We start from the raw sequence: 27820 nt of genomic DNA, 5'->3' as shown, positions 1-27820 counted from the left end.
CATGAGTATGCACCAAACAGAACTATCTTTTCAATAAATCAGATCAGATCAGTCGCTCAGTCGTGTCTGACTCTCTGCGACCCCATGAATCGCAGCACGCCAGGCCTCCTTGTCCATCACCAACTCCCGGAGTTCACTGAGACTAGACACAAAATTTGTAATAGTGATTAACTCAGATCACAGGAGATACAGAAGGAAACAAGAGAAAGAGTTGTTGTAAAAGTTAAGTTACTGTCATATTCTAGTTCTTATAGACTTGATGTATCTGCGTTGCACCCGGGGGGATAAAACAAGGATTCGGAAAAAAGGTTTCCTGTAAATCCAAAGTTTGAACCGTTTGAACCGTTTCCCTGCTGCGTGAGCTTTCATTTCGGGGTCTAGACTGAAATGTCCTAAAGGAGATCAGTCCTGGGTATTCATTGGAAGGACTGATGCTAAAGCTGAAACTCCAATACTTTGGCCACCTAATGCGAAGAGCTGACTCATATGAAAAGACCCTGATGCTGGGAAAGATTGAGGGCAGGAGGAGAAGGGGACGACAGAGGATGAGATGGTTGGATGGGGCATCACAGACTCAATGGACATGGGTTTGGGTAGACTCCTTAGTTATGGACAGGGAGGCCTGGCGTGCTGCGGTTCATGGGGTCGCAAAGAGTCGGACACGACTGAGCGACTGAACTGAACTGAGACTGAAATGGGCCCATTAAAAAGTTAAGGATGAGGCTCACATGAGATGTAAAGGCAAGCTTACTGCTACAGAAAGGAGAAAAAACATCCCCTCCAAGCTCCGAGAGCTCCAAGACTGGCGAAGACGCCTGGGAAATGGAGTCCCAGACCCTGAGGATACCCGAAGGCTTCTGGGAAGTGCAGTCCAAAGTCAGCCCGTCTCCTTCTGCGCAGCCTCAAAAGTCTCTGTGAAAGGAAGCCTTGAGAAGTCGTGCAGCGCCGTCCTTCCACCGGAAGTGTCCGATCGGAACCAGCCCTGTGGAAGAGGTGAGTCCGGGTCTGGGGACCCAGGTGTCCGGTCCTTTGTCTCCTTTAAACACCCAGTCCCTATCATGTTCCCTTCGGGATTGCAACAGCCCTGTGACACTCTGGGCCTGGGACCTTAGAGGAATCCCGAGGAAATGTGGAACTAGGTTTGGCGTTGGGAAAGCGTTTGCGCCGGCCTATATCTGGAATGGATAGGGGTTTCCATAGTTACCCCGCCGCGCGTGACGTCATCGTGAGCGCTGCGAAGGCGTGGTCTGGGGGACTGCGGGCCTTCCGGCTGGCTGAGATTTTGGGGTCACTGGGAAAAGAAGTGGCCTGACCCAGTTGGGCGAGGCGGGGAAGGGTGGCATCTGTCTCGGGTCGACTGCGTTCTGCCAGAAGAAACTGTCCCAGGGTCCGCCCCAGACTCCTGCTCTCCTTCTGGGAGAAGTAACCCGCCTTTTTGTACGAAAAGTGGGACAGCTCCGGCATCCTCAAGAAATTTATTCACACAGTAAATATTTAGTATTTCCTGTGCATTTCCTGTGTGCTGGGGATGCCTAGAAACTAATATTGAAACGAGTATCGCGTTTTCGAATGAGAGACCAGACAGCAAAACAGGAAAGTTAGTTGGAAGACCGGAAAGTGCCTCAGTGTGAGAAACATAAGGGGCTGTGAGAGCCTTCGTCATTACGCACTGTGAATCCCCTGTTCCACTCTGTGACCTCTACTGGAGGTATAGCCCCCCACACCTCATACTTATAACTCATCGTACACACCCGGAAGCTACCCATCCAACAAGAACCTACTATTCATCCAGCAGGAAACCTCCACTTTACCAGTTCTCCAACGTAACTAATTACTCCTTACTCTCTTTACCAAACCTCCAATGTAACTAATTACTCCTTGAAGTGAAGTCAGTCAGTCGTGTCCGACTCTTAGCGACCCCATGGACTGTAGCGTACAAGGCTCCTCAGTTCACGGAATTTTCCAGGCAAGAGTACTGAAGTGGGTTGCCATTTCCTTCTCCAGGGGATCTTCCCAACCCAGAACGAACCCGGGTGTCCGGCAGGGCAGGCAGACACTTTACCGTCTGAGCCACCAGGGAAGCCTAAATTACTCCTTACTCTGTTGTAATATTTGTTTATATATTTACTTAGCTCCTCTAGGCTGCCGCCCCTGACCTCGGGCGTGGGGTAGTTCCCATCTATTTCTGCTTTATTGACTATGCCAACGCCTTTAACTGTATGGATCACAATAAACTGTGGAAAATTCTGAAAGAGATGGGAATACCAGACCACCTGACCTGCCTCTTGAGAAACCTATATGCAGGTCAGGAAGCAACAGTTAGAACTGGACATGGAACAACAGACTGGTTCCAAATAGGAAAAGGAGTACGTTAAGGCTATATATGGTCACCCTGCTTATTTAACTTCTATGCAGAGTACATCATGAGAAACGCTGGACTGGAAGAAGTACAAGCTGGCATCCAGATTGCCGGGAGAAATACCAATAACCTCAGATATGCAGATGACACCACCCTTATGGCAGAAAGTGAAGAAAAATTAAAAAGCCTCTTGATGAAAGTCAAAGAGGGGAAAAAAAAAAAGTGAAAGAGGAGAGTGAAAAAGTTGGCTTAAAGCTCAACATTCAGAAAACAAAGATCATGGCATCTGGTCCCATCACTTCATGGGAAATAGATGGGGAAACAGTGGAAACAGTATCAGACTTTATTTTGGGGGGCTCCAAAATCACTGCAGATGGTGATTGCAGCCATGAAATTAAAAGACGCTTACTCCTTGGAAGGAAAGTTATGACCAACCTAGATAGCATATTCAAAAGCAGATTACTTTGCCAACATACAAACATACATACAACATATAACATACATAGACCATCTAGTCAAGGCTATGGTTTTTCCAGTAGTCATGTATGGATGTTAGAGTTGGACTGTGAAGAAAGCTGAGCACCTAAGAATTGATGCTTTTGAGCTGTGGTATTGGAGAAGACTCTTGAGAGTCCCTTGGACTGCAAGGAGATTTACCCAGTCCATTCTAAAGGAAATCAGTCCTGAGTGTTCTTTGGAAGGACTGATGCTAAGGCTGAAACTCCAATACTTTGGCCACCTCATGTGAAGAGTTGACTCATTGGAAAAGACTGATGCTGGGAGGGATTGGGGGCATGAGGAAAAGGGGATGACAGAGGATGAGATAGCTGGCTGGCATCACCGGCTCGGTGGACATGAGTTTTGGTGAACTCCGGGAGTTGGTGATGGACAGGGAGGCCTGGCGTGCTGTGATTCATGGGGTTGCAAAGAGTCGGACACGACTGAGCAACTGAACTGAACTGAACTTGCTTAGCTAGTCTTTGTAACGCTCCTCCTACACAGTGATTGTAAAGCACTAGATGCTCAAAAAATGTTTACTAGTTTGAGGTTATTAAGACATTTGAAACCCAGCTTTAGGGAGAATATATAAAATCCTTGCAAATTAGATTATTTTTATCTAGAGTTGTGGGCTGTTTTAAGTGGATAAGAAGTGATTAAACATCTGAAGACAAAACTTTCAGCTATCTGAAGGGGTAACATATGTTGTAGAATGAGATAATGCCCATAAAGTATTAGGCCAGTTCAGTTCAGTTGCTCCGTCGTGTCCGACTCTTTGCGACCCCATGAATCACAGCACACCAGGCCTCCCTGTCCATCACCAACTCCCAGAGTTCACTCAAACTCATGTCCATCGAGTCGGTGATGCCAGCCAGCCATCTCATCTTCTGTCATCCCCTTCTCCTCCTGCCCCTAATCCCTCCCAGCATCAGGGTCTTTTCCAATGAGTCAACTTTTCGCATGAGGTGGCCAAAGTATTGGAGTTTCAGCTTTAGCATCAGTCCTTCCAGTGAACACCCAGGACTGATCTCCTTTAGGATGGACTGGTTGGACCTCCTTGCAGTCCAAGGGACTATCAAGAGTCTTCTCCAACACCACAGTTCAAAAGCATCAATTCTTCGGCCCTCAGCTTTCTTCACAGTCCAACTCTCACATCCATACATGACCACTGGAAAAACCATAGCCTTGACTAGACAGACCATTATTGGCAAAGTAATATCTCCGCTTTTGAATATGCTATCTAGGTTGGTCATAACTTTCCTTCCAAGGAATAAGCGTCTTTTAATTTCATGGCTGCAGTCATCATCTGCAGTGATTTTGGAGCCCAAAAAAATAAAGTCTGACACTGTTTCCACTGTTTCCCCATCGATTTGCCATGAAGTGATGGGACCAGATGCCATGATCTTCATTTTCTGAATGTTGAGCTTTAAGCCAACTTTTTCACTCTCCTCTTTCACTTTCATCAAGAGGCTTTTTAGTTCTTCTTCACTTTCTGCCATAAGGGTGGTGTCATCTGCATATCTGAGGTTATTGATATTTCTCCCAGCAATCTTGATACCAGCTTGTACTTCTTCCAGCTGAGCATTTCTCATGATGTACTCTGCATAGAAGTTAAATAAGCAGGGTGACCATATACAGCCTTGACGTACTTCTTTTCCTATTTGGAACCAGTCTGTTGTTCCATGTCCAGTTCTAACTGTTGCTTCCCTACCTGCATATAAGTTTCTCAAGAGGCAGGTCAGGTGGTCTGGTATTCCCATCTCTTTCAGAATTTTCCACAGTTTATTGTGATCCACACAGTTAAAGGCTTTGGCATAGTCAGTAAAGCAGAAATAGATGTTTTTCTAGAACTCTTTTCCTTTTTTGATGATCCAGCACTAGCTGGTAAACAGTTAACACGTCTAGAAAACATAACAAGAAGTTAAATTAGCTCTCTATAGCAAAAGAATGTCCCAATAAATTAATAAGAATTGAAACATACATCATAGCTCCAAACCCCACTCCCACTTTCCTCCTCTGTCATTGCTAAATTTTTACCTCATTTACACCCACTCAGACTCTTGTTTTCCAAGATTCAGTCTGAGCCTGTGAGCCTCATTTCATACTCTCGGAGAATAACCTCAATTTTTATGTTTAACTTCCCTTTCCATGGATCTTATCTAAACTTGTATTTCCATTCCTAACTTCTTTCCATTAAATCTCTTAATATCTTTTGGAAATGTTTTTGTAAGTGGACGTCTCATTAGCATCTAAAATATGCAATATACAAAGCAATAGGAAACTCAAACTTCTTAATTTCCCCTTTTATCCAATAAATCAACAAAAGTGAGAACTTAAGAATAAATATTAATAATGCATGGTCCTTCACTTCATGGGGCTCCAATCCATAAAAAAACATTGAAAATAATACAAGATGATATGTGTTTTATCCACAGATGTTATGTGTTAGGAACCTAGAACTCAAAGTCAAGTTAATGAATTCTTTCTCAGAGGTTTTAGAATTCTTAGTCACTCCAGTTACACCCTGTAAGCTGGTCTCACTATCAATCTGCTGTTCATTCACACTTTCTCAGCTCTTTACTCTCCCTTCCTTTTTGCCTTTCTGGATTTTTCTTATCCTTTATTGTTACAGGTTAAGCCCCACTACCTGTAGGAAATATTTGCACACATACACACACATTCTCCCTCTACCTCGGAACTATTAAGCTATTCAGTGTCTCTACCATACAATCTGTTCAGTACATCAGCTTTCAACATTTATCAAACATTTTCAGTGTGTGTCATGTGAAGCAGGTTTTGTTATTTAAATGTTGCATATCCATATGTGTTTTGTGTCATTTCTTTCCAACTCTTTTGCAAACTCCTTGGAAACTCAAACACTATTTTTAAAATTCCTTATATCTGTACATCAGAATACAGAAAATCCTGGCATATCCCGTATTAACCAGATCAGCATCACCATAGGCAGAAGGCCAAGGAATCTGTTTCTAACAAAGTTCTCACATGACAGGCAATGAGCCCAGTTCTGAATTCAGACTTTCTTAGAAATCACTGCCATATAACTTCTAGCCCAATGCTTTGCCGTTATAAGGTCTTAATAAAGTATATGTTTGTGCAACAATCAGTAGTCAGCTTGGTGAAATGTTTAGTAGAAGGACCTGAAAGATGGATATTTGCCTTTCACTAGGGCTTCACTTCTGAATTACTTTATTCAGTTTTTCAGTTCAGATGCAAAACAGACCATTCCCAAGTGCTGTTAGGACTTGAGGAACTGATATCTAACGATAAGATTCACAAAAGATTGATAAGCAGGTCTTGGTGCAGTTTATTATGCTTTATTGGTAATCTAATAGGCCTCAATATCTAGGACATGGACTGAGCCATTAAACTCAGAAGGCAGAGAGAATTGTTGAGACAAAAGGAAACAGATTTATCTAAGAACTTGAGAGAAGAAGCTCATTACACTGAAATTGTTAACCTCGGCCTTTAAGGAAAGTTGCCTGATTTTTATTATTTAAGAAATGTCTTAGTAATCCTAGTTCAGTGTTCTGAATAATTATAACATTCTAAGCCTGTGTTTTCCCCACACTTTGAGGGCAGTTGCCTCTTTATATTTCTGTCCTATTATGGTCCATCCTAAAGATGAACAATATATTTATCTCCACAAACAGCGTTTATCAGGCCATTCTGCTCAGAAGCTTTCACTGGCTCCCCAGTGCATAAAAGATAAACTGAATTCATGAGCTTGACATTTGAATCTTCCTTCAACAGAACCTTTGTCTCTATAATTTATTTATGCAAACCTACTGACATTTTGCCTTCCCACTTGTGTTCCTACCATTAACCAGTTGTTCAAGGTGTTCCTTGCTTGTAATTTCCTGTTTCTCTCTCCCAACATCCTAGTCAAATTCTATCCATTCATCAGAAGTTAGTTTTTTAATTAAGCTTTTGCTGACCATTGAAACCTACTGTGCTGTTTTCCATCCCCAACTTACTGAGCACTTCTGTCATTTTTCTCTTTTTTGATGGTTATTTTCTTTATGAGTAATATATAATTTAATTGCATGTGACAAAGTTGCCTTATATTTATACTGTCTTATATTTAATGTCTGTAATTTAAATTATCTTATTTTTAAAATTAAATTTTAAGCTGGTTTTAGGTGGAAATTATGTAACAGTTGTAAGTCCACAAAACAGGTATTTCAGTGCTTTTAAATGCCCAGCCAATTTTTGTATAATGGAGAATGACTGTTTCTATGATGTGATCTTTTGTCTTCCTGAACAGTAATAGTAATCTTTTTAATCCCTCAGGAGAGTTCTTAAAACTAAAAAAGGCTCTTCACAGAGCAGAAGCGGGATTCTGATAATACAGTTTATTTCAAGATGGCAACTGAATCAAAGAAAGCTACAGCTCAGAACCTTCAGGAGGATGAAGGACTTCTGATAGTGAAGATGGAAGAGGAAGATTTTGTCTGGAGGCAGGGTGCTTGCTTACAGAGGAATGATCCCCTCAGGCAGGAGCTCTGCCGGCGGCTGTTCCGGCAGTTCTGCTACCAGGATTCTCCCGGGCCCCGAGACGCACTGAGCCAGCTCCGGCAGCTCTGCTGTCAGTGGCTGAAGCCAGAAACCCAGACCAAGGAGCAGATCCTGGAGCTGCTAATTCTGGAACAGTTCCTGGCTATCCTGCCAGGGGATCTGCAGGCTTGGGTGCGTGAACGTTATCCAGAGAGTGGAGAGGAAGCAGTGACCCTACTGGAAGATTTAGAGAGAGGCACTGATGAAGCTGTACTCCAGGTACAAAGGGGTTGGGGGATCTAAGACCTCCAGGATGGATGGAGTCCCACATAGGGAGAAAAGGACCTGAGACTGAATATCTAGTGAGCTTTATGAAAAAGAAGTGAAAGTGAAGTCCCTCAGTTGTGTCCGACTCTTTGCGACCCCATGAACTGTAGCCTATCAGGCTCTTCTGTCCATGGGGTTTTCCAGGCAAGGGTACTGGAGTGGGTTGCCATTTCCTTCTCCAGGGGATCTTCCAACCCAGAGATTGAACCCGGGTCTCCTGCATTGCAGGCAGACCCTTTACCATCTGAGGCACCAGGCTCCCAAAGTGAGCTTTGTAGGAACTCTTATTTAGTTTAGTGTTTATTTATGGCTCCTTCCCTCTCTGCTAGATACTATGCTACCTTTTACAATTGAGGCAGACTTAATTCTTCCTTCCCCAGTTTTGTATAACTCTGCAAGATTCTCTTTGGTTTGGGAAGATGTTTAATTCCAACTGGGATTCTCTCATAAGCCCAAATGTACTTTGTTTTTCTCAGATTCCAGTCTGTGGACATGGACAAGAACCATTCAGGAGAAAAGTGGCATCTCCTGGGCCAGCACTTAGTGTCCCGTTCCAGCCAGTGGACACCACGGCCCTTCATGGTTCTTCAGAACCCCAGCTCCTACTGGACTGTGGTAAGGAGCAATACTCTATGTGGTGCATGTCCCTGAAGTGCTAGGACAGTAAACCTCCCTTCTCAGACTATTTTTAGTAACTGTAGATGGTCCTTTCCTTTATTACTTAATAAGAAATAGAGAACTCTTTTCCTTTTGTGTCATTGGCCATCCAAAATAAGAGAGAAAGAACTTTGTTTTTTATCCAGAATGTCTCCTTTTTCATTTGTTCTTTTAGAATATTTCTAAAACATGAGATGTTTTCATGTTATGAGCTAATTAACGGAAAGAAAATGAATGGGTTGAGAAAATGTCAGGGAATGAAAAAAGAAGCAAAAGTGAAAGAAACACATGCATAGAAATAAACATGTTAATAGGAAAGCAGATATAATGATAGGAAAAAAGACAAATATGTGATAATACACTCATAAATAGAATATAATTCACAGATACATAAAACAAGATCCATATTATTGCCTTTTTATTTTACTTTTGGTTTCATGAAGCCCTCATGCTTTTATAGAAAGTTGGCCATACTTGAGCTGACTACCTCCATAGACTCCTCTTTGCTGTTCTAAAACTCATTGTTTAAAAGGTTCAAGGACTCAGTATCACTTTAGGTGCATATGGTCCCAAAAATAAACCTAAGAATAAATTACAGTAATTTTTAAGATTACCCAATTTCTGCTTTCGAGTTTGTTCTGGAAACATTTCCATCCATCTCATCTAAAACTGTAAATTTTCCCATCCTAAGACCAGTACTGCCTAACCCCTTCTCCTATCCTAGCTTATTCTAGACAAAGGAAACCCTATAAAAAGAGGGGCAGCTTTAATTCCAGTTTAATATGGTTTAATATAGAGTCATGAGTACAGTATAGATTGATGAGCTAGAAGGTAGGATTTGTGAGAACTAGATCATAAATGAGTCTGAAGAGCTCAGATGTGTTGTAGAGGAGATTAGGATTTCTAAGTAGGGTGTAAGAATGACAAGGTTTAGTGACGATTAGTCTGGTGAGGGTATTTAGGATGACTAGGAAGAATAGCCAGAGAAGGCAATGGCACCCCACTCCAGTACTTTTGCCTGGAAAATCCCATGGACGGAGGAGCCTGGTAGGCTGCAGTCCATGGGGTCGCTAGAGTCAGACACGACTGAGCAACTTCACTTTCACTTTTCACTTTCCTGCATTGGAGAAGGAAATGGCAACCCACTCCAGTGTTCTTGCCTGGAGAATCCCAGGGACGGGGGAGCCTAGTGGGCTGCCATCTATGGGGTCGTACAAAGTTGGACACGACTGAAGCAACTTAGCAATTAACAAGGAAGAATAGCTCTGAGTGAAACAAAAGGAGGCTGTTACAGTTATCTGAATCGGAAGTGGTGAGGTTCTGGAGTAACAGAAATGTAAAGAAAGGGAGGTATATAGGGGACATTTAGCAGAAATGAAAGAATTTGACTATCCATGAAAGATGAAGAAGAAATGGAAAGATGGATTGGATAATAGATGGATGGAGGTTTTCCCCACCACATATGCATACCTCAGAGTCTTTATAATTTTATTTTTCTCTATGCATCTATGTCCTCATATACCTTCTTTAATATGGTGCCTCCCTTTCACCCTCTAACAGTAGAAATATAGACCTAAAGTTCCCCAAGATCCTTCTCAGTCACATTTCATAGTTCTCCTTACTTTGTTCCCCCCACCTCCATTCTTGCTGGTGATGATCCTCTTCCTGGTCTTCTCTACTGTTGTCTGCTCATCTCACATGTCTGTTTCCTCTCTCTGCCAACTACTGCATACATATGCTTTTACCAATTATTCTTTCTCTTCTATCCTCATCCATCACTCCTCTCATTTGAAAGGTCACATTTTTAGAGTAGCCAAATAATGGCTACTATGTAACTATGATTATTTGGCTCCTATGATTATTGTCACTATCTTGGGTGTATCTCCAAGTTTTACCTTCTTTTAGTTCAGCAAACAGGTATTTTCCTCTTTATTTTTTCATCATTTTTTTAGATAACAAGAGTGAAAACAGTGAATCCATGCCAAAGCTGGACATTTATGAGAAAATGGAATCGCAGAAAATTGTATCAGGAAGAATTTCAGAATTTGTGTCAGAAGGATCTGCTGAGCCTCAAGACATCTGTAAGTCTGCAAGCAAGATAAAGAGGCAGCAGGAAAAAGACTCAGGGGAGTCTCAGAAATCATCATCTGCTCAGGATGCTGCTTTCAGTAAAATCCTCACCCACAAAAATACACTTAGAGGTGAAATAATAAGCCATGATGGCTGTGAGAGAAACTTAAATCTGAACTCAAATGAATTTACACACCAAAAATCTTGTAAACACAGTACCTATGACCAAAGTTTCAAATGGAATTCAGATTTTATTAAGCATCAGAGAATTTATGCTGGAGAAAAAATTCACCCATATGGGAAGTCTCTCAAGAACCCAAACCTTATTAAACATGCAGCAGTTTTCACTGGCGAGAAGACCCATCAGTGTAATGAGTGTGGAAAAGCTTTCAGACACAGCTCAAAGCTCATTAGGCATCAGAGAATCCACACTGGAGAGAGACCCTATGAATGTAATGAGTGTGGAAAAGGCTTTGGGGGGAGCTCAGATCTTATTAGACACCAGAGGATTCACACTGGGGAGAGACCCTTTGAATGCAAAGAATGTGGGAGAGCATTCAGCCTGAACTCACATCTTATCCTGCATCAGAGAATTCATACCAGGGAGAAACCCTATGAATGTAGTGAATGTGGGAAAACCTTCAGAGTGAGCTCACACCTTATTCGACACTTGAGAACCCACACTGGAGAGAAACCCTATGAATGCAGTGAGTGTGGAAGAGCCTTCAGTCAGAGCTCACACCTTAGTCAACATCAGAGAATTCACGAGGGAAAACCTATTCATGTAAAGAACTTAAATTCATAAGGAAATAGAACAGGAAAAATATTGAGTAAATAATAAATATCAGTTGAGATGAATGACTGAAAGACCAGTATCTCTTTATTTTCTCTCTCATTTTCAGCTTGCTGTTCTGCATATAATCTTTACTGCCATGTGTCTGCTTGCTAAAGTCAAACCAGAAGAGCAAAATTTGGGGGAGGCTAATAAATAAGTCAGGCTTCCCTGGTGGCTCAGTAATAAAGAATCTTTCTGCCAGTGCAGGAGACACAGGTTCAATCTCTGGGTCAGGAAGATCCCCTGGAGAAGGAAATGGCAACCCATTCCAGTATTCTTACCTGGGAAATCCCATGGATAGCAGAGTGTGGTGGGCTAGTGTACATGGGGTCGCAAAAGGGTCAAATACAACTTAGAGACAAAACAATAACAAATAAATTAGTTTGTCTATGGCAATGAAAATAGAAAAAGAGGACTCTTGGGAAATAACCAGAATTACAGTGTGGGGGAAAGAAGATTCAGGTAAAAAGAGCCTGATCATTATTATTAACTCTAGTTAATGATTCTCCATGAGAAGAGGTAGGCCAAGCCTCAAAGTGGAATAGTTTGAGCAAGGTACTGCAGAACAGTGCTTTTAAAGTATTCCTTTAAAAAATGAAGATACAACAAAACTAAATTAGTCATGTCAAAAACGAGGAGGTATGCAATGGTGGCATTCCAATATGTAAGCCAGACTCTATGTCCAGTGGTCATACCAGGAAGCACACAACCAGAAGAGCACTTAAAGCAAGAGGCCATAATCCTGAGATTGAAGGAACACAGGGAGGAAGTAGAAACAAATTAGGCAAGAGCTGGGGTTAGAGGTAAGGAAAGGTGCTCAAATTGAACTAAACCTTTGAATTTGGAGGACAGAGGCCATAATCCTGAGATTGAAGGAAGACAGGGAGGGAGTAGAAACAAATTAGGCAAGAGCTGGGGTTAGAGGTAAGGAAAGGTGCTCAAATTGAACTAAACCTTCGAATTTGGAGGACATACACAGTAGCATAACCAGGACTTTACTGCCATGCTGTGGAGGTTTGGGGCACCTTCCTGGAGTGGGAGGATAGTGTAGTTCTGGGGAGCTCTCTTGGCAGAAATAGGGTTTTCTGGCTACTAACAACTGTGGAAGAGGGCTGAGGAAGTTAGTACTACAAAACTAAGTCCTGAAACTATTTCATTGCAGCTAGCTGCTCTCTCCAGAAAAGCCCGGGAGGAGAGTATAGAAAGGGTTGGTATCTGAGAAAAGAGTGGAGAGGAATCTGCAACAAGTTGGAGCTCTATCAATGATTTCAGGATATAAAGGTGAATCCTGCTTTACTTATTTTACCTGTTTGATGAGGTACCTTTTCACTAATGTGAGAAATAAAAACATTTGAGGTCTAAATATTAAATTTCATGTTTTTATATGAAAACTAACTAGAAACAGAACCTTTACGTTAGAAATATGATAATCTAAAGAACAAAATTTTCCATAAAGAGGCTTTATAAGAATAGCAATTGTGTTTCAATGACCTTGAACTATAGGATCTAGATAACCCAGTATTTTGTTTTAAGGTAATGTTGAACTCATAATTTCTTTTTACAGGCACTATGCTGATGCATCCTATCACATGACTGTACATGTGGTTATATTTTCTATTTTATTTCCCATTTTATAGTTGAGAAAACTGAGCTGTAAAGTAGCAGACACAGGAATACATAGTAAACAGTGGAAGCAGGATATAAACATATATATTATTCCAGAGCCCTAGTTCTTAACCTTGACTATGTCAATGACAATATGACTATGGATATAAAATCAGAAAATACAGTACTGGGGGATTACCTGGCTGTCCAGTGGTTAGGGCTGGGAGCTGTCACTTGGGGCAGCCTCATTCAGTCACTGGTCAGGGAACTATGATCCCACAAGTCTTGCCGCATAGCAACACAACTTCAAAGCTGGGGGGAAGGGGTTTCTATATCATCCTTTTAGAAGACTAATTGGTGATACATTTCAAAATCATGGTGGCAGTGGGGACCTGGTAGCCTGGGCTGACTTTGCCCTGGAGGCCCCAGGAAACAACCACCAAGAGCTTCTTCCTACAGAGGCCAGGCAGTAGCCACTGTGCCCAGGGTTAGCAGGCTTCTGGCGGGCTTGCCAGGCCCAGGCCTGGAAAGGGGTAAGAGCCTGTTTCCCAAGGTTTAACTTCCCTCAGGGCTGCTATAAGATGCTTTGAGATGAGGCCAGCAGCTGTAGGTAGGGGCCGAAACTTTGAATACACAGCCGCTTTCCCACCCACCACCCCAAATCACACACACATACACACACACACACACACACACACACACACACACATACACACATGCACACGTGCAGAGGCTCCTGGGAGAGGAAGGAAAGAAGACCCTCCTCCTTTGCTTCTGTCCTCCTCTCCCTCCAGCAACGGCTATAGGAAGTTCTGTCTTCCAGTGATGTTGGCAGAGGCACCTTGTCAGTGGGGAGTGTGTATTCACACACAAGCATGCAGACCTGTTTATGTTGCTAGCAAACATCTGGACATAATTTGATCACTTACTGATCATGATCAGAAATCTTATCTGTAGATTTATTTGTAGTGGAGAACATCAACATGCTTGATTTGGTATTTTTAATCTCATCACTTGTGGCCAAGCTTCACATTGTTTCCATATTACAAGTTGTAGTGTCTGTCTTACCTAGTTTATGCTTTCTGTCACATGTGACAGTTCACCAGAATTGTCAGTTTTCCTTTTGAATTTACATTTTAATGGTTCACTGAATTAACATTTTAGTGGTTCATTCGGTGGTTTTCAAGATGACTAGTCTTTCACCTCAGCTAAAGATTTCAGTAGGCATTTCTCTAAATTAATAATGATGTATTTCACCTTAGAAATGGCACCAGGGCTTCCCTGATGGTCCTGTGGTTAAGAATCCACCTTGCAATGCAAGAGACACCAGTTCAATCCCTGGTCTGGGAAGGTCCCACATGCCACGGAACAACTAAGCCTGTGCCCCACAACTACCAATCCTACATGCTACAGCTACTGAAGCCTATATGCCCTAGAGCCTGTGCAATAAGAGAAGCTGCATTGGCTGCAGTCTTCTCTATTAAATATCAAAGGGAACAGAAAAGTCTCCGACAGTGAAAGAAGAGGGCAACACTCGGGGCCATGAATATAGGCAACATGGGAGGAAATGTAACAACCAGGAGGTAGCTGCTAGTCAGAACTTAGGCATTTCTGTTACCTGGAGGCACCTTAACACTGTGAGGCTCTGAACCAACTCTGGAAACTTTGCCATCAATGAATGATGCCACACCAGGGAACAGATCCTGGAGCTGCTACTGCTGGAGCAGTTCCTAATCAGCCTGCCCCAGGAGCACCAGGCCTGGATGTCAGAACATCAGCCAAAGGATGACAAGGAGCCAGTGATCATATTGGAGGATTTAAAGAAAGAACTTGATGAAACAGGACCGCAAGTGTGATTAAATAGGGGAACATGAGGGAATGAAAGTCCTAGCCAGAGAGAGAAGCATCCATACTACCATGGAAGCAGGTTGCAGAATGCAAGTCTCTACTCACCCTGACTGGATATGATAGTCACTGTGTTTTTACTTCCTCTTGAGGATGGAATAAGACTGTGTTCACTCTTTCTCTATTCTGTGCCCTGGGAATTGTTCTCTAAGATGCCTTTCAACGGTATTAACTCTAGTTCATTCATTAAGTCTGTCACAATCCTACCATATCTTGTTTCCAGGCTGTAACCAGAACCTGTGAATTCCAGGTGAAATTTTTCCCACATTTGTCACCCATCTCTTTGAAGCCTGCTCCACAATTTTCTCCCTTGTAAGGTTCCCCACTGTGTCTGCTAGATGTGTGGTACTAGCTTCAAAGCTGACTTATGCAGTCACACAGTGCCTTAGAGCTCAGAAATATCCTGCTTTCAGAAAGTCATGAGCTTGGTTTAATGCCCTGTTGTCACAGTCTTGAAATTCTTAACTTTATCTTTTAACTTGTAGGACAACAGAGCATGTGCCTGAGCAGAGGATTTGCCCCCATTCACATGTAGCATTTGTAATCCCCCATGAGCACAGAATTCCAGTGGACCCATAATTTGTGGGAATTCAGCAAGACTCAAAGTGAGTATGAACGAGAGAACAAGACTACTCTGAAATGTGCCACTTTGCTGCTGCTGCTAAGTCGCTTCAGTCTTGTCCGACTCTGTGCGACCCCATAGACGGCAGCCCACCAGGCTCCCCTGTACCTGGGATTCTCCAGGCAAGAACACTGGAGTGGGTTTCCATTTCCTTCTCCAATGCATGAAAGTGAAAAGTGAAAGTGAAGTCGCTCAGTCATGTCCGACTCTTAGTGACCCCATGGACTGTAGCCTACCAGGCTCCTCTGTCCATGGGATTCTCTAGGCAAGAGTACTGGAGTGGGTTGCCATTGCCTTCTCCTGTGCCACTTTGGAATGTGAATTATTTTGAGTTGAAATCTATCAACCTGGAAGACTCAGGAAATACTTTTACCTCTCCCTTAACTACTTGAAAGAATTTAGATAGGGAGCTTATGCTAAAAAAAAAAAAAAAGAGTTATTACCAGAGATGAGTTTTTAAATCAGAAAGACCTATATATATATGGCACAGCAAACACCGAGTTACCAAACATCTGCTTTTCTTATCCTGTAAATTACCCTCCTGCCCTTTGAAGCCCAGACCCCTATTCCATTCATTAAGTCAGGATGGCATATAAGCCCCTCTTATTTTCAGGGCTCCTATACATACAAAATTTGATTTTTCTCCTGAGAATGTTTTATGTCAAGTATAAGACCAACCAAAGAACTTAGAAATGTAGAAAGAAAAAATTTCCCCTCAACACTTATTTCCTACTCCATTTACCAACTGAAAAAGCCTGCAGAGTGGAAGCATTCTGTACAAGTTACATCCCATCAGCTGTTGGATTTTTCCAGAAGATTCTGTTCTCTCCCTGGGGTCCTAATTTTCTTAAAGAAACCTTTTGTGTTGTCTACCAAAGAAGTTTTGAAGCACTCATTCTCTGTGCCACTCACAACAATTAAACTTTATTGTGCAACAAATGAATTGCCACTCTGTTTAAGACAAGGGTGCAGGAATAACAAAAATGAAGAGTCTGACTTTTTTCCAGTAGTTTCAAGGAGTTCACTCACTCACTGCCTAGAATAAAATAATAAGGATTCTTGCCTAAAGGTAAGAAAGCAAATTACTAAATGGTTTTTATTGTAATTCTTATGAAAACAGCATGTTACTACATGTTGCATTGTAACATTGCAGTGTAATATTTCCTAATTCGTGACAGGAGGGTTGCCCTTGCTGAAGAGGATACAAACTAGTATCCTGTTCAGTTCAGTTAAGTATCCTGTAGAGACCTCTAAACCCCTTCCCAGACACACCCAGGAGAGCTCCAGATATGCTACAAAATAACCACAGAGATTTTTCCAATTCCTGCACAGTGCCCTAGGTATACAGTGGATACAAACTAACCATAAAGACTTCCTTGAGAAACTTTATGCAGTTAGGGGCCCATTCAGTTCAGTTCAGTTCAGTGGCTCAGTCCTGTCCGACTCTTTGGGGCCCCATGAATTGCAGCACGCCAGGGCTCCCTGTCCATCACCAACTCCCGGAGTTCACCAAAACTCATGCCCATCGAGTTGGTGATGCCATCCAGCCATCTCATCTTCTGTCATCCCCTTCTCCTCCCGCCCTCATTCCTTTCCAGCATCAGGGTCTTTTCCAATGAGTCAACTCTTTGCCTGAGGTAGCCAAAGTACTGGAGTTTCAGCTTCAACATCAGTTCTTCCAATGAACACCCAGGAATGATCTTTAGGATGGACTGGTTGGATCTCCTTGCAGTACAAGGGACTCTCAAGAGTCTTCTCCAACACCACAGTTCAAAAGCATCAATTCTTCAGTGCTCAGCTTTCTTCACAGTCCAACTCTCACATCCATACATCACGACTGGGAAAACCATAACCTTGACTAGACGGACTTTTGTTGGCAAAGTAATGTCTCTGCTTTTTAATATGCCGTCTAGATTGGTCATAACTTTCCTTCCAAGGAGTAAGCGTCTTTTAATTTCATGGGTGCAAACACCATCTGCAGTGATTTTGGAGCCCCCAAAAATAAAGTCTGACACTGTTTCCCCATCGATTTGCCATGAAGTGATGGGACCAGATGCCATGATCTTCATTTTCTGAATGTTGAGCTTTAAGCCAATTTTTTCACTCTCCACTTTCACTTTCATCAAGAGGCTTTTGAGTTCCTCTTCACTTTCTGCCATAAGGGTGGTGTCATCTGCGTATCTGAGGTTATTGATATTTCTCCCAGCAATCTTGATTCCAGCTTGTGCTTCTTCCAGCCCAGCATTTCTCATGATGTACTCTGCATATAAGTTAAATAAGCAGGGTGACAATATACAGCCCATTAAGGGTTCATAAATATTCTGCACATATATACATCTGATTATAACAGAGTGAATTATGGGAAGACAGATAAAACAGATGTACTGTTATATAACTTGCAAATGTCAATTGACCTTGAGCATATGCCTATTTGCATTCCTTTTCATTGATTGGTGGCAGGTACAAGTCCTATTTTGCACAGGGCATAACCAAAAGAAGAGACAGGAAATACAAAAGAGGGGAAGCCAAGGAATATGCACTTCCCTAATGGCACAGATGGTAGAGAATCTACCTGCCGTGCAGATTCCTGAGTTAGATCCTTGGGTCTGGGAGATCTCCTGGAGAAGGGAGTGGCAACTCACTCCATTATTCTTGCCTGGAGAATTCCATAGACAGAGGAGCCTGGCAGGTACAGTCCATGGGGTTGCAAAGAGTCAGACATGACTGAACAGCTAATACATAAGGAGTATGTGGAGGCGACCTGCTCCTGTGTTTTGAGAGTTTGTGTCTAATAAAACATCTATCTGCTTGAGCTGAACTGAGCTGTAACTTGCCTGTTGCTTTGAACTCTTTAGTCCGTCCAGAGAAAGAAACCAACCTGACAACAGTACTCCTGCGAATTACTAGTATCTCTAATTTGAGAAGAAATGGGTTTATTAAAGTTCAGCTAATAATCCGGAGAACATAGGATTCCAATACAACTTGCCCAACTCTATATCAGAGGTTTCTAAGCACTAGCTAGTCCGTGTCCCCAGTTGGACTGTAAGCTTCTTAGGCCAAGAACCATCTCCTTCATATACTTTCGCTGTACTCCTGGTGCCTATTATAGTACTGAACAGCTCCTAAGCAACATTACATTGCATACAGCTGAAAGAGCCCTGTAACAGCTTCATTTTTAAATGTCACACATTAAGCCTGAAAACTGTCATTTTAATTTGAGCAGCAGTGGTCTCTGGCTTTGCAGCCCTCACTGTGGCCACGTTGTAGGGATCCCAAGACAGGTCTGGGTCACGCATGCGTGGTGCGCATCCTGTCCCTGGCTGTGCAAACTTGGGCAGATCACTTTGCTCTTTGCTTGTTTCCGGGTTGTAAATTGAACGAACAACACCGTATTCATCAATCAGCCTTAATCCTTCTTTCCTTTCCTCTCCTTGCGGGTCAAGACTGAGCGATTGTGCTGATGGCAATGCTGCGGACACATTCTGGTTGAGCGATGTGTCTGCCTGGTAAATATATTCAAGTTGATGGAGGTCGGGACGGAGTGGCGGATGCTGTCGAGAGAGGTAGGCTGGCAGGGAGGACGCGAGTACTCGGGTCAGTGAATAGGAACCGAGAAGTGGTGGTCGGAGGGGAAGCACGCAAGGGAATGTCCCCGCCCGCCGCCCCGAACAGGACAGGGCCTAGGAACTCAAAGCCGCGGAGCTGGCGTTAAGATCCTCTTTTTAAGAGGAGGAGAGTTATGAATCAAAACGCCACAGACATGGGTGTCCCCATGTGCAGACCTCGCGCGGGTCTCGGCCACACTAAACGGCTCGGACCTTTCCTCTGAAGCCGCCGGAAGCGGGGGCGCACGGCCGGGCAGGGTTCGCGGACGCACTTCCGCTGGCGGCAGGTCTGAGGCTCCGAGGTGCAGGATCGGTAAGTGCGGCCGCCTCCCTTGGGCCGGGATAAGACTGGCGGGAAGACAGCCGGACGTCGCGGCGGGACCCCCAGGTCGGTCGGGCGCGGGTCGGGGGAGTCACTGCCTTGCTCTGCCGGCGCTGGAAGTGCCGGCGGAGACTCCACAGGAGCCCGCCCCGCTGCCGGCCGGCGCTCCAGAAAGTTTGTAAGACTCGGACTTCTGGCTCACTGATGTTAACACGAGTTCTATGGGGGCCATCCGTTTGTCCAACTCGGCCGCCTACTCCCGGAAGCCTTTTATGATCAGCCAGGTCCTTGTGGCTTAAAGGATACACAGACAGTCAACACTTTCCGAGGCTGGGCCACCGTGATGTGCCGGTGCGGTAAACTGGAAAGGGGTTTGTAGTCTGGCTGGTTAACTTACTATATTGTCTTATTCGCTCGAAGATTTAAACTAGTAGAAGACAACACTTGTAAGCGGGCTCCATATCCTTTATCTTGAGTTATTCCTGAAACAGTCTTTCTCCTATGGCTGGGAAAGTGGAGGTGTTTACCAAAGCTGCCCAGTGAGTAAAAGATGCTAGGTGCAGAGAAGGCACTAGAGGGCCTCCTTGCGTGGTCCTCTGTTATGTGTCCTGAACCCTAGAAGTGTACCTCAGCTCGAGGCGTCATGCCTGGAGCCAGCGGCTGGGTGACCAAGTCACAGTGGTAACTCCAGCACTCTAAACTGAGGTCTTACCAAGTGCCAGGCACTGAATTTAATTTATTCTCAAAAAGACGCTATATAATAAGGTCTGCTGTTTAGTTAATCGCATTGTAACATTTTTCTGGTTTTGGAATTGTGCTGTGGTTATATAAGATGTTAATATTAGGGGAAGCTGAGTGAGGGTTATAGGGACCGTTGTGTACCTTTTTTGAAAAATTTTTAGTTAAGTTTAACATTTCAAAATAAAACACTGTTTAAAAGCTTCTAAGGTATTTTTACAGAAGGGAAAAATTTGGAGATGTTAAGCTACCACATATTAGAAAACATGACAGGATTCAAGCCGAGGTCTTTTGGAATCCAAAGCCTATGCTCTTAATCACTGCCCACCATGCTAATCAAGTGTTAGTCCACATTTCCCTAAACCCATAGGCCCTGCTTAAGTCTATTACATGAAAAACTGAAAGCGTCTACACCCACACAGCCTGCTACCTACACTAACATAATTTTAGTATTCAACTGTCTTCCCTAAGTGTGACTTCACTATTCTGTTTCTTTATCAACATAACTTTACTTGCCCGAAAAGAGTTGCTGATAATTATGTGTTTTAACAACTTGCCCCTCAGTCCATTTATGTGAACATCAAACACTTCAACTTTCAATATATAGGATTTAGACTTTTCAAAACCTTCAACTGAAAATCTTCACCTATACTACTGTATTACTATCCTTGCCCAATCCTTATCCTGCCTTGAAAGATCTGCTGTAAGCCCCCCAAACCTCATAAATATTCTGCATTGCCTTCTCCCCTAGGAGGTACTAGCAAGACTATCAAAGTGCTCTCCATCTCTCATAAGAATAAACTTAGCTTGGTCATATCAACTAATTGTTTTGCTGTTATTTGGAGGATATAAGGCATCCAACAATATTCCCAGTATTGTCAAAAATGCTGTCTCTTGACAAACATTCCTTCTCCTATTTAGAAAAAGGTATGAATTGCCTTAAACTTTTATTTTTTACATTTTCTTTATTGAATTCTCTTTAATTTGGGGTTGAGCTTCCTTTTTCTTCTAGAACAGAAAGATTAAACTTAGTGTGTGAGCTCAAATGTTGAATCAGCCTTCCTATTTTTTAATTTTAATTGTGGTTTCTGTAACCCCAGGAGTGTGCCCTAAAGGATAACACTTGTAGCAACAATCCTCCTCTTGGCCCATTGGAGCAAGAATGGCCACTGTTTTCCTACTAGAGGTTCCTGAAGAGTCAGTAAGGGCTCTTTGAAGTAACTAATAAAAAAGGGCATGCTGGGAATAAGAGATCTGGCCCAAAAGAGAGCAGCCAAAACAACCAGGAGTTATTCCACCACCGCTTCCCATAGTTCTGCTACCAAGAGACTCCTTGGCCCTTTGAGGTCTTGTGCCAGCTCTGGGTATTCTGCTATGAGCGGTTAAGGCCTGAGATACCCACCAAGGAGCAGACGTTGGACTTGGTGGTGCTGGCACAGCTCAACCATACTGCCTGAGGAACTGCAGGACTGGATACAGAAGCAGTCCAGAGAGTGGGGAGGAGACAGTTGCTATGCTGGAAAATCTGGAGAGGAAGTTAGATTAATCAGGCCAGCAGATAGGAAAGGGCCCTGTGCTCAGTGGGGACAGAGTTGGGAAGTGGGCATCCAGGCTGGTCCCTTTTGGGATCTCTGGGGATCATTTACTCTTTGGGCCCTTCAGTTGCCTAAATGAGCTTGCTTATCCTCAGGTTTCAACCCACACCTGAACACAGGAAGTGCTTTCTGAGACATCGGTACCTCTGGATCCAGCTAAGAAAGCAGCATATCTCCAGCCTCACACCATGGAAATCCAGCTTCAGGACCCTCAACACCAACAGGATTGTGGTTAGTGTTGACACGTAGGTCATATAGCTCCCCTGAAGACCATAGAATTGTTCATTATTCAGCAGATGTATATTAAGTACCTGTTATATTCCAGGCACTGTACAAAGCACTGGGTGTAATAAACAAAGTGGACATGATCTGTTTTCGTGGAGCTTACAACAATCTGATGACAGAGGCATTAAACAAATAACCACACAAATAACTATGCTGTGATAGATTGTATATGGGGAGAGAAGTCAGAGGTCTCTTTAAGAAAATAACACAGTAACTAATCCTAAAAGTAGAATAGGAATCAACCAAGTGAATAGTAGAGGTAGAAAGCATTATAGGCCAGAAGAGCATGTGCAAAATCAAGTGGGAAGGAAATTGGTGGGTTTGAAAGATGGCCAGTGTGACTGTCTCCAAGCTGTCCTTTCCTCCATTTAGCACCTTTGTCACACAAAGCAAACCACTTTTCCCTGCATCATTTCTACATGGTTATAAATTCTGCCCTTTACTCTGGGCCCTAAAAATGTGATTACTGCAAGGAGAACATGGCTTGAATGGGATAATCTCTCACCTATTTTTCAGAAACTATTGATCATTGAGGAAGTGGCCACATCTCTCACCCTGAAAGAGTAGGGGTTGTTGGGACTCTACTCAGAGGAACTTCTGTAGTAAAGACAGGCAAAGGAATTATGGGATCATGCTTTCCTTAGATAAGGTCAGATGGGAGGCTAGGGTCTGCTAAAGAACCTTCTCTGTGTTAGTGCTGTTTTCTTGAGAATCTCAGTCTCAAATAACCCATAGAGTGTAGTTTCAGGTTTGACAGATTCCAGTGTTCTTTGTAAGAAGAGTAATAATGTCTCTGGGAGCTAAAGCAATTTCTGTCTCTTTTACCCTGTGTGTCTAAAGTCTAATCTCCTTGTTCTGCATGTTTGGATGTGTGATACTTCTCTTTGGCTGATCTCTCATGTTTTAATATTCCTAAAGGTCTTCCCATTATTCCTCAGCACACTGTGCACAAAGTTGTTTCATGGTTTCATCTTGATACCTGCCACTGCTGGCTTCCTGTCTTGTTTTGTTACTGCCACAGTTTCTGCTCTTTCATCCCTCTCTACCCAACTTGTGGCCTCCCTGATGAACCCACTCTTATCTGAGATCTTCTTCTACTGTTTACAGTGATTATTCATTGGATCCCTCTTCATCCTCCCTGATTTTTCTCCACTCTTTTCTTGAATCACTCCCTCCCCGTCCAGTGGCTGCTAATCTTCCTTTGCCATCTCCCAATTTCCTCTTCAAATGTTGTGAAATCATTTTGTTAGTATATTGAAGCTGTGTATGTCTAATAAATGTTTCATTTTATTTCCTATATATTTCAGTGACATTTGAATACCGTGTTTTTTACTTCAGGTGATATGATAAGAATAAAGAAAGAAGAACTGGATATAAAGCAGGAACTTACTGTAGATACGGAATCCCAAGAAAAGTTATCAGACCAAATCAATGGAGAGGCTTTTGAATGTGGAGAAACCCAAGAACATAAAGGATGGATGGAAAGATATCAGAGAAACACTTCAAATGAGAGGAAATACAAGTGTGATGAATGTGGGAAAAGATTCACTCTAAAGTCAAGCCTCATTAGACATAAAAGAATCCACCCTGGAGAGAGATCCTATTCGTGTAATGTATGTGGCAAAACTTTCATTCAGAGCTCACAGCTTACTGACCATCAGAGAATACATAGCCAGTTAAAACCACATCAGTGTAATGAGTGTGAGAAAGGCTTTTATTACAGGGCACATCTTGTTCAGCATCAAAGGATCCACTCTGGAGAAAAACCTTTCCAATGTAATGAGTGTGGGAAAGCTTTTCATTACAGCGCAGGCCTTATTCGACACCAGAGGACCCACACAGAAGAGAAACCATACCAGTGTAATGACTGTGGGAAAGCTTTTCATTACAACTCGGGCCTTATTCGACACCAGAGGACCCACACAGGAGAGAAGCCATACCAGTGCAACGACTGTGGGAAAGCTTTCTGTCTGAGCTCACATCTGATACAACATCAGAGAGTTCATACTGGAGAGAAGCCATACCAGTGTAATGAGTGTGGGAAAAGCTTCAGCCAGAGCTCAGGCCTGTTCCATCACCAGAGAAGCCACAGTGGGGAGAAACCATATGAATGTGATGAGTGTGGAAAGGCTTTCAGTCATAGTTCAGCTCTTGTTGGACACCAGAGAATGCACAGTGGAGAGAGGCCCTATGAGTGTGATGTGTGTGGGAAAGCTTTCGGCTATAGCTCGCATCTTCTGGGACACCGAAGAATCCACACTGGAGAGAAGCCATATGAATGCCATGTGTGTGGAAAAGCTTTCCGGCAGAGCTCACACCTCATTGTACATCAGCAAATCCACACTGAAGAGAAGCCCTGGTAATGTCCAGAGTTATGTAGAATTTTCCATCTACGCTCATTCCTATGGGACATCAAAAAAGCACAGCTAGATGTAGGGAACTCTGTGATCACTATTCAATTTCAGCAGTCACTCGGAAATACTTATAGAAGCTGCAATAGACAAGCACCTGACGGTTTACCAAACAAGACACTGATGTTCTGCCACTAAGCACATCATGTGATGAACTAGGACATTGGAAGGGTTCATTTCATTATTCTGAAACTTTTCTTCTCTGAAGCAAGTGGCTCTAGCAATCTAAATGTTCTGTTAGACATATAACGAGATTTTAGAGATTACTACTGTTTCTTTTCTCCTTCCCTTTCCATTCTTCCCCTTTTTTTTGGCTAAAGTATGAATTTAGAATTAATATCTGATCTACACTTTAAAAAAAAATGAGTTTTTGGTTAGCTTGATAAAATGTATTAGCCTATGAATTATATACACTAAAAATATTGTGTACTACAAAAGCCATTTTGTGATATTAGAATGAACTATGACTTGCATGGGTAGGATAGGTTAGGGGTGGTGGAGCAAGATTTATCTTGCAATTTCCCAGTGACCTTTCACATCTTAAACCAGAGAGAGCAAACAGGCCAATGAGTTCTATTTAGCCTGTGCATGGATTTTTCTCACAAAGTATGATTATCTCTTGGTAATATAAAATTATTGCCACTACTTAAAGAGATTTTACATAAAATCTGACTTTCCAGATTCTCTCAGAAAAATGCATGATGTGGCAACACAGGCACCAGATTCCCATGTGAGAACAATTGACTAAAGCTGACTATTGTCTAGCGAGACATGGTCCCCACTGCCGCACAGCTTCCTACTGTCTTACATACCTCCCTTCGTTCATTTTGCCTGTGTGACCCCTACCACTGCCTTAAGGGTTTCTCAAGGAGGCTTCAGGGCTCTAGGTCCCTTACCAACAAAACAGCTTCACTTTAATTAGTTTTATATATTGGCCTCCCAAATAAGATTTCTCTGAAGATTTTCTGCTAACAGTTTGAAGATTTAGATTAAATAATAAATTTTAAAATGTAACTTTTGAGCACCTGAAGGTAGAGGAAAGCCACTTTAAATTTTTCTTTAGATAGAATTTATAGGTAATCTCAGAGAAGGCAATGGCAACCCACTCCAGTACTCTTGCCTAGAAAATGGACAGAGGAAATGAAAATGCTTCTCCTGCCATGGACAGAGGAGCCTGGTAGGCTGCAGTCCATGGGGTCTGCAGAGTCAAACACGACTGAGCGACTTCACTTTCACTTTTCACTTTCATGCATTGGAGGAGGAAATGGCAACCCACTCCAGCGTTCTTGCCTGGAGAATCCCAGGGACGGCGGGGCCTGGTGGGCTGCCGTCTATGGAGTCGCACAGAGTTGGACACAACTGAAGCAACTTAGCAGCAGCGGCATAGGTAATCTATTGAAAGTCAATAATAATCGCTTCTAAAGAAAAGCTATCACAAACCTAGACAGCATATAAAAAAGCAGAGACATTACTTTGCTGACAAAGGTCCGTCTAGTCAAAGTTATGGTTTTTCCAGTAGTCATGTATGGATGTAAGAGTTGGACCATAAGGAAGGCTGAGTGCCGAAGAATTGATGATGCTTTTGAACTGTGGTGTTGGAGAAGACTCTTGTAAGAGTCCCTTGGACTGCAAGGAGATCAAACCAGTCAATCCTAAAGGAAATCACCCCTGAATATTCATTGGAAGGACTGATACTGAAACTCCAATATTTTGGCCACCTGATGCAAAGAGCTGACTCAGAAAAGACCCTGATGCTGGGAAAGATTGAAGGCAGGAGGAGAAGGGGATGACAGGATGAGATGATTGGATGTCTTCACCGACTCAATGGACATGAGTTTGAGCAAGCTCCAGGAGATGGTAAAAGACAGAGAGGCCTTGTGTGCTGCAGCCCATGGGGTCGCAGAGTCAGGCACAACTGAGCGACTGAACAACAAAAACAACAAACCAAATTCTTAGAGACCAGTTAATCAGGTGAGATGAAAAACAAAAACACATATGAAGAGAATCGACATTTAAGTGAAAAACTGAAAAAATGCAGGTCCAAAAGTAGAGATCATTTGGGGAAGAGAACTGTCGAAATGTGAAGCATTCAGTAATAGAAGCAGCTGTGGGAAAGCTGTGGGTTAAGGTCTGAATGGGCAAGTGGGGAGGGGTGAAAAGAAAAAGCAGTTAAAGGAAAAGACAGGGATAAACTGAGAGAAGGAAAGCAGCAAAGAGAAGTTACAGGAAAAGAGGAAAGGTCAGAGACTTTACAAAAATTTCAAACAGGAAATGGAAGCAATGAAAACATAAGTGAAAAAGCAATCTGTAAAGAAACATGAAGGGGAGATTGAGGATTTGCAGAGGCTGGTGTACTTGCTTTGATCATGGATCTCCCAGTGACTTTAGAGTAATAATCAATCCTTTATTTCCATGCCATGTAGGCCAAATCCCTCATATGAAAGAACTGAACCTGTATTCACTAATGTCTTTACGAATCACTCAGGATCCTGGCCCTGTGTGGGTCTCTGAGATATGAGACATGAGACACTTCTCTTTTCTTTACCACACTCTAAGCCCCAACTTGTTGAACTCTGCTCAGCCTGGACTGTACTTTCTTAGCAAAACCAACAAAGCAGAAGGATTCTCTTGAAGACCAATAATAAATACTTGGCCTCTCTGGGATGCATTGTTGTTCAGTCACTAAGTCGTATCCAACTCTTTGGGACCCCATGGACTGTAACCTGCCAGGCTGCTCTCGTCTCTGGGGTTTTTCCAGGCAGTAATTCTGGAGTGGATTGCCATTTCTCCAGAGGATCATCCCAGTTCAGGGGTCAAACCTGCATCTCCTGCATTGGCAGGCTGATTCTTTAGCTCTGAGCCACCAGGCGAGCCCCTCCCCCTCACCTAACCAACCACAAATCATTATCTTGACTCTATTTTCAGACAATATCCAGGATCTTGCCACTTAACACTCCTACTGCCTCCAGGCTTGCCTATTCCATTAAGGAGGAAAAAGCATGTTGAGAGTAATACCCATTATGAATTAAATAATATCTGGAAAAGGAAAAGCCCTTCACAAACTGTAACGATAGTAGCTACCATTTGTTGAACGCCAGTGTCCCAGACACTGTACCAGGCACCTTATTATATATCTCATGTAAACTTTCCATCTCTTCTATAAGCACTATTATATCAAACAATGTCTACATATAATTTTTTAAATGAAAAGTTTTATTACAGTTAAGCAGCCTACTAAAATGTTTATAGAATAAGGTCACACAACTATTTTAAACATTTAAAATAGCAAAAATTGGAAGTAAATGACAACAAAATGTCAACAGTAACTGCATATAGGTGATGAAAATAGATTCCTTTTCTTTCTATTTCTTTTATATTCCAAATGGAAAAGTTAGAATTCATCTATACATGTAAACTTTTAAAAAATTAAAGTGCTACAGAATATCTGAGCCTTCCTGGAGATGATTCTTT

General features: G+C 42.7%; 1 protein-coding gene across 1 annotated transcript; it reads left to right on the top strand.

Moving 5' to 3' along the window:
- The first annotated feature begins 251 nt into the window (after positions 1-251).
- On the top strand, positions 252-27798 carry ZNF165 (zinc finger protein 165). The gene is made up of 8 exons (XM_061397749.1): positions 252-993; positions 7169-7651; positions 8176-8314; positions 10309-11220; positions 19174-19494; positions 19940-20001; positions 21773-21884; positions 23277-27798. Exons 2-8 carry the CDS (start codon positions 7241-7243, stop codon positions 24299-24301), a joined length of 2982 nt encoding a protein of 993 aa, XP_061253733.1. The 5' UTR covers positions 252-993; positions 7169-7240; the 3' UTR covers positions 24302-27798.
- Positions 27799-27820: the final 22 nt, after the last annotated feature.

This window comes from Bos javanicus, chromosome 23 (assembly GCF_032452875.1).
Source record: "Bos javanicus breed banteng chromosome 23, ARS-OSU_banteng_1.0, whole genome shotgun sequence".
NCBI lineage: Eukaryota > Metazoa > Chordata > Mammalia > Artiodactyla > Bovidae > Bos > Bos javanicus.
Note: the sequence above shows the minus strand (reverse complement) of the source record. Positions and strands in the feature narration are given on the sequence as shown.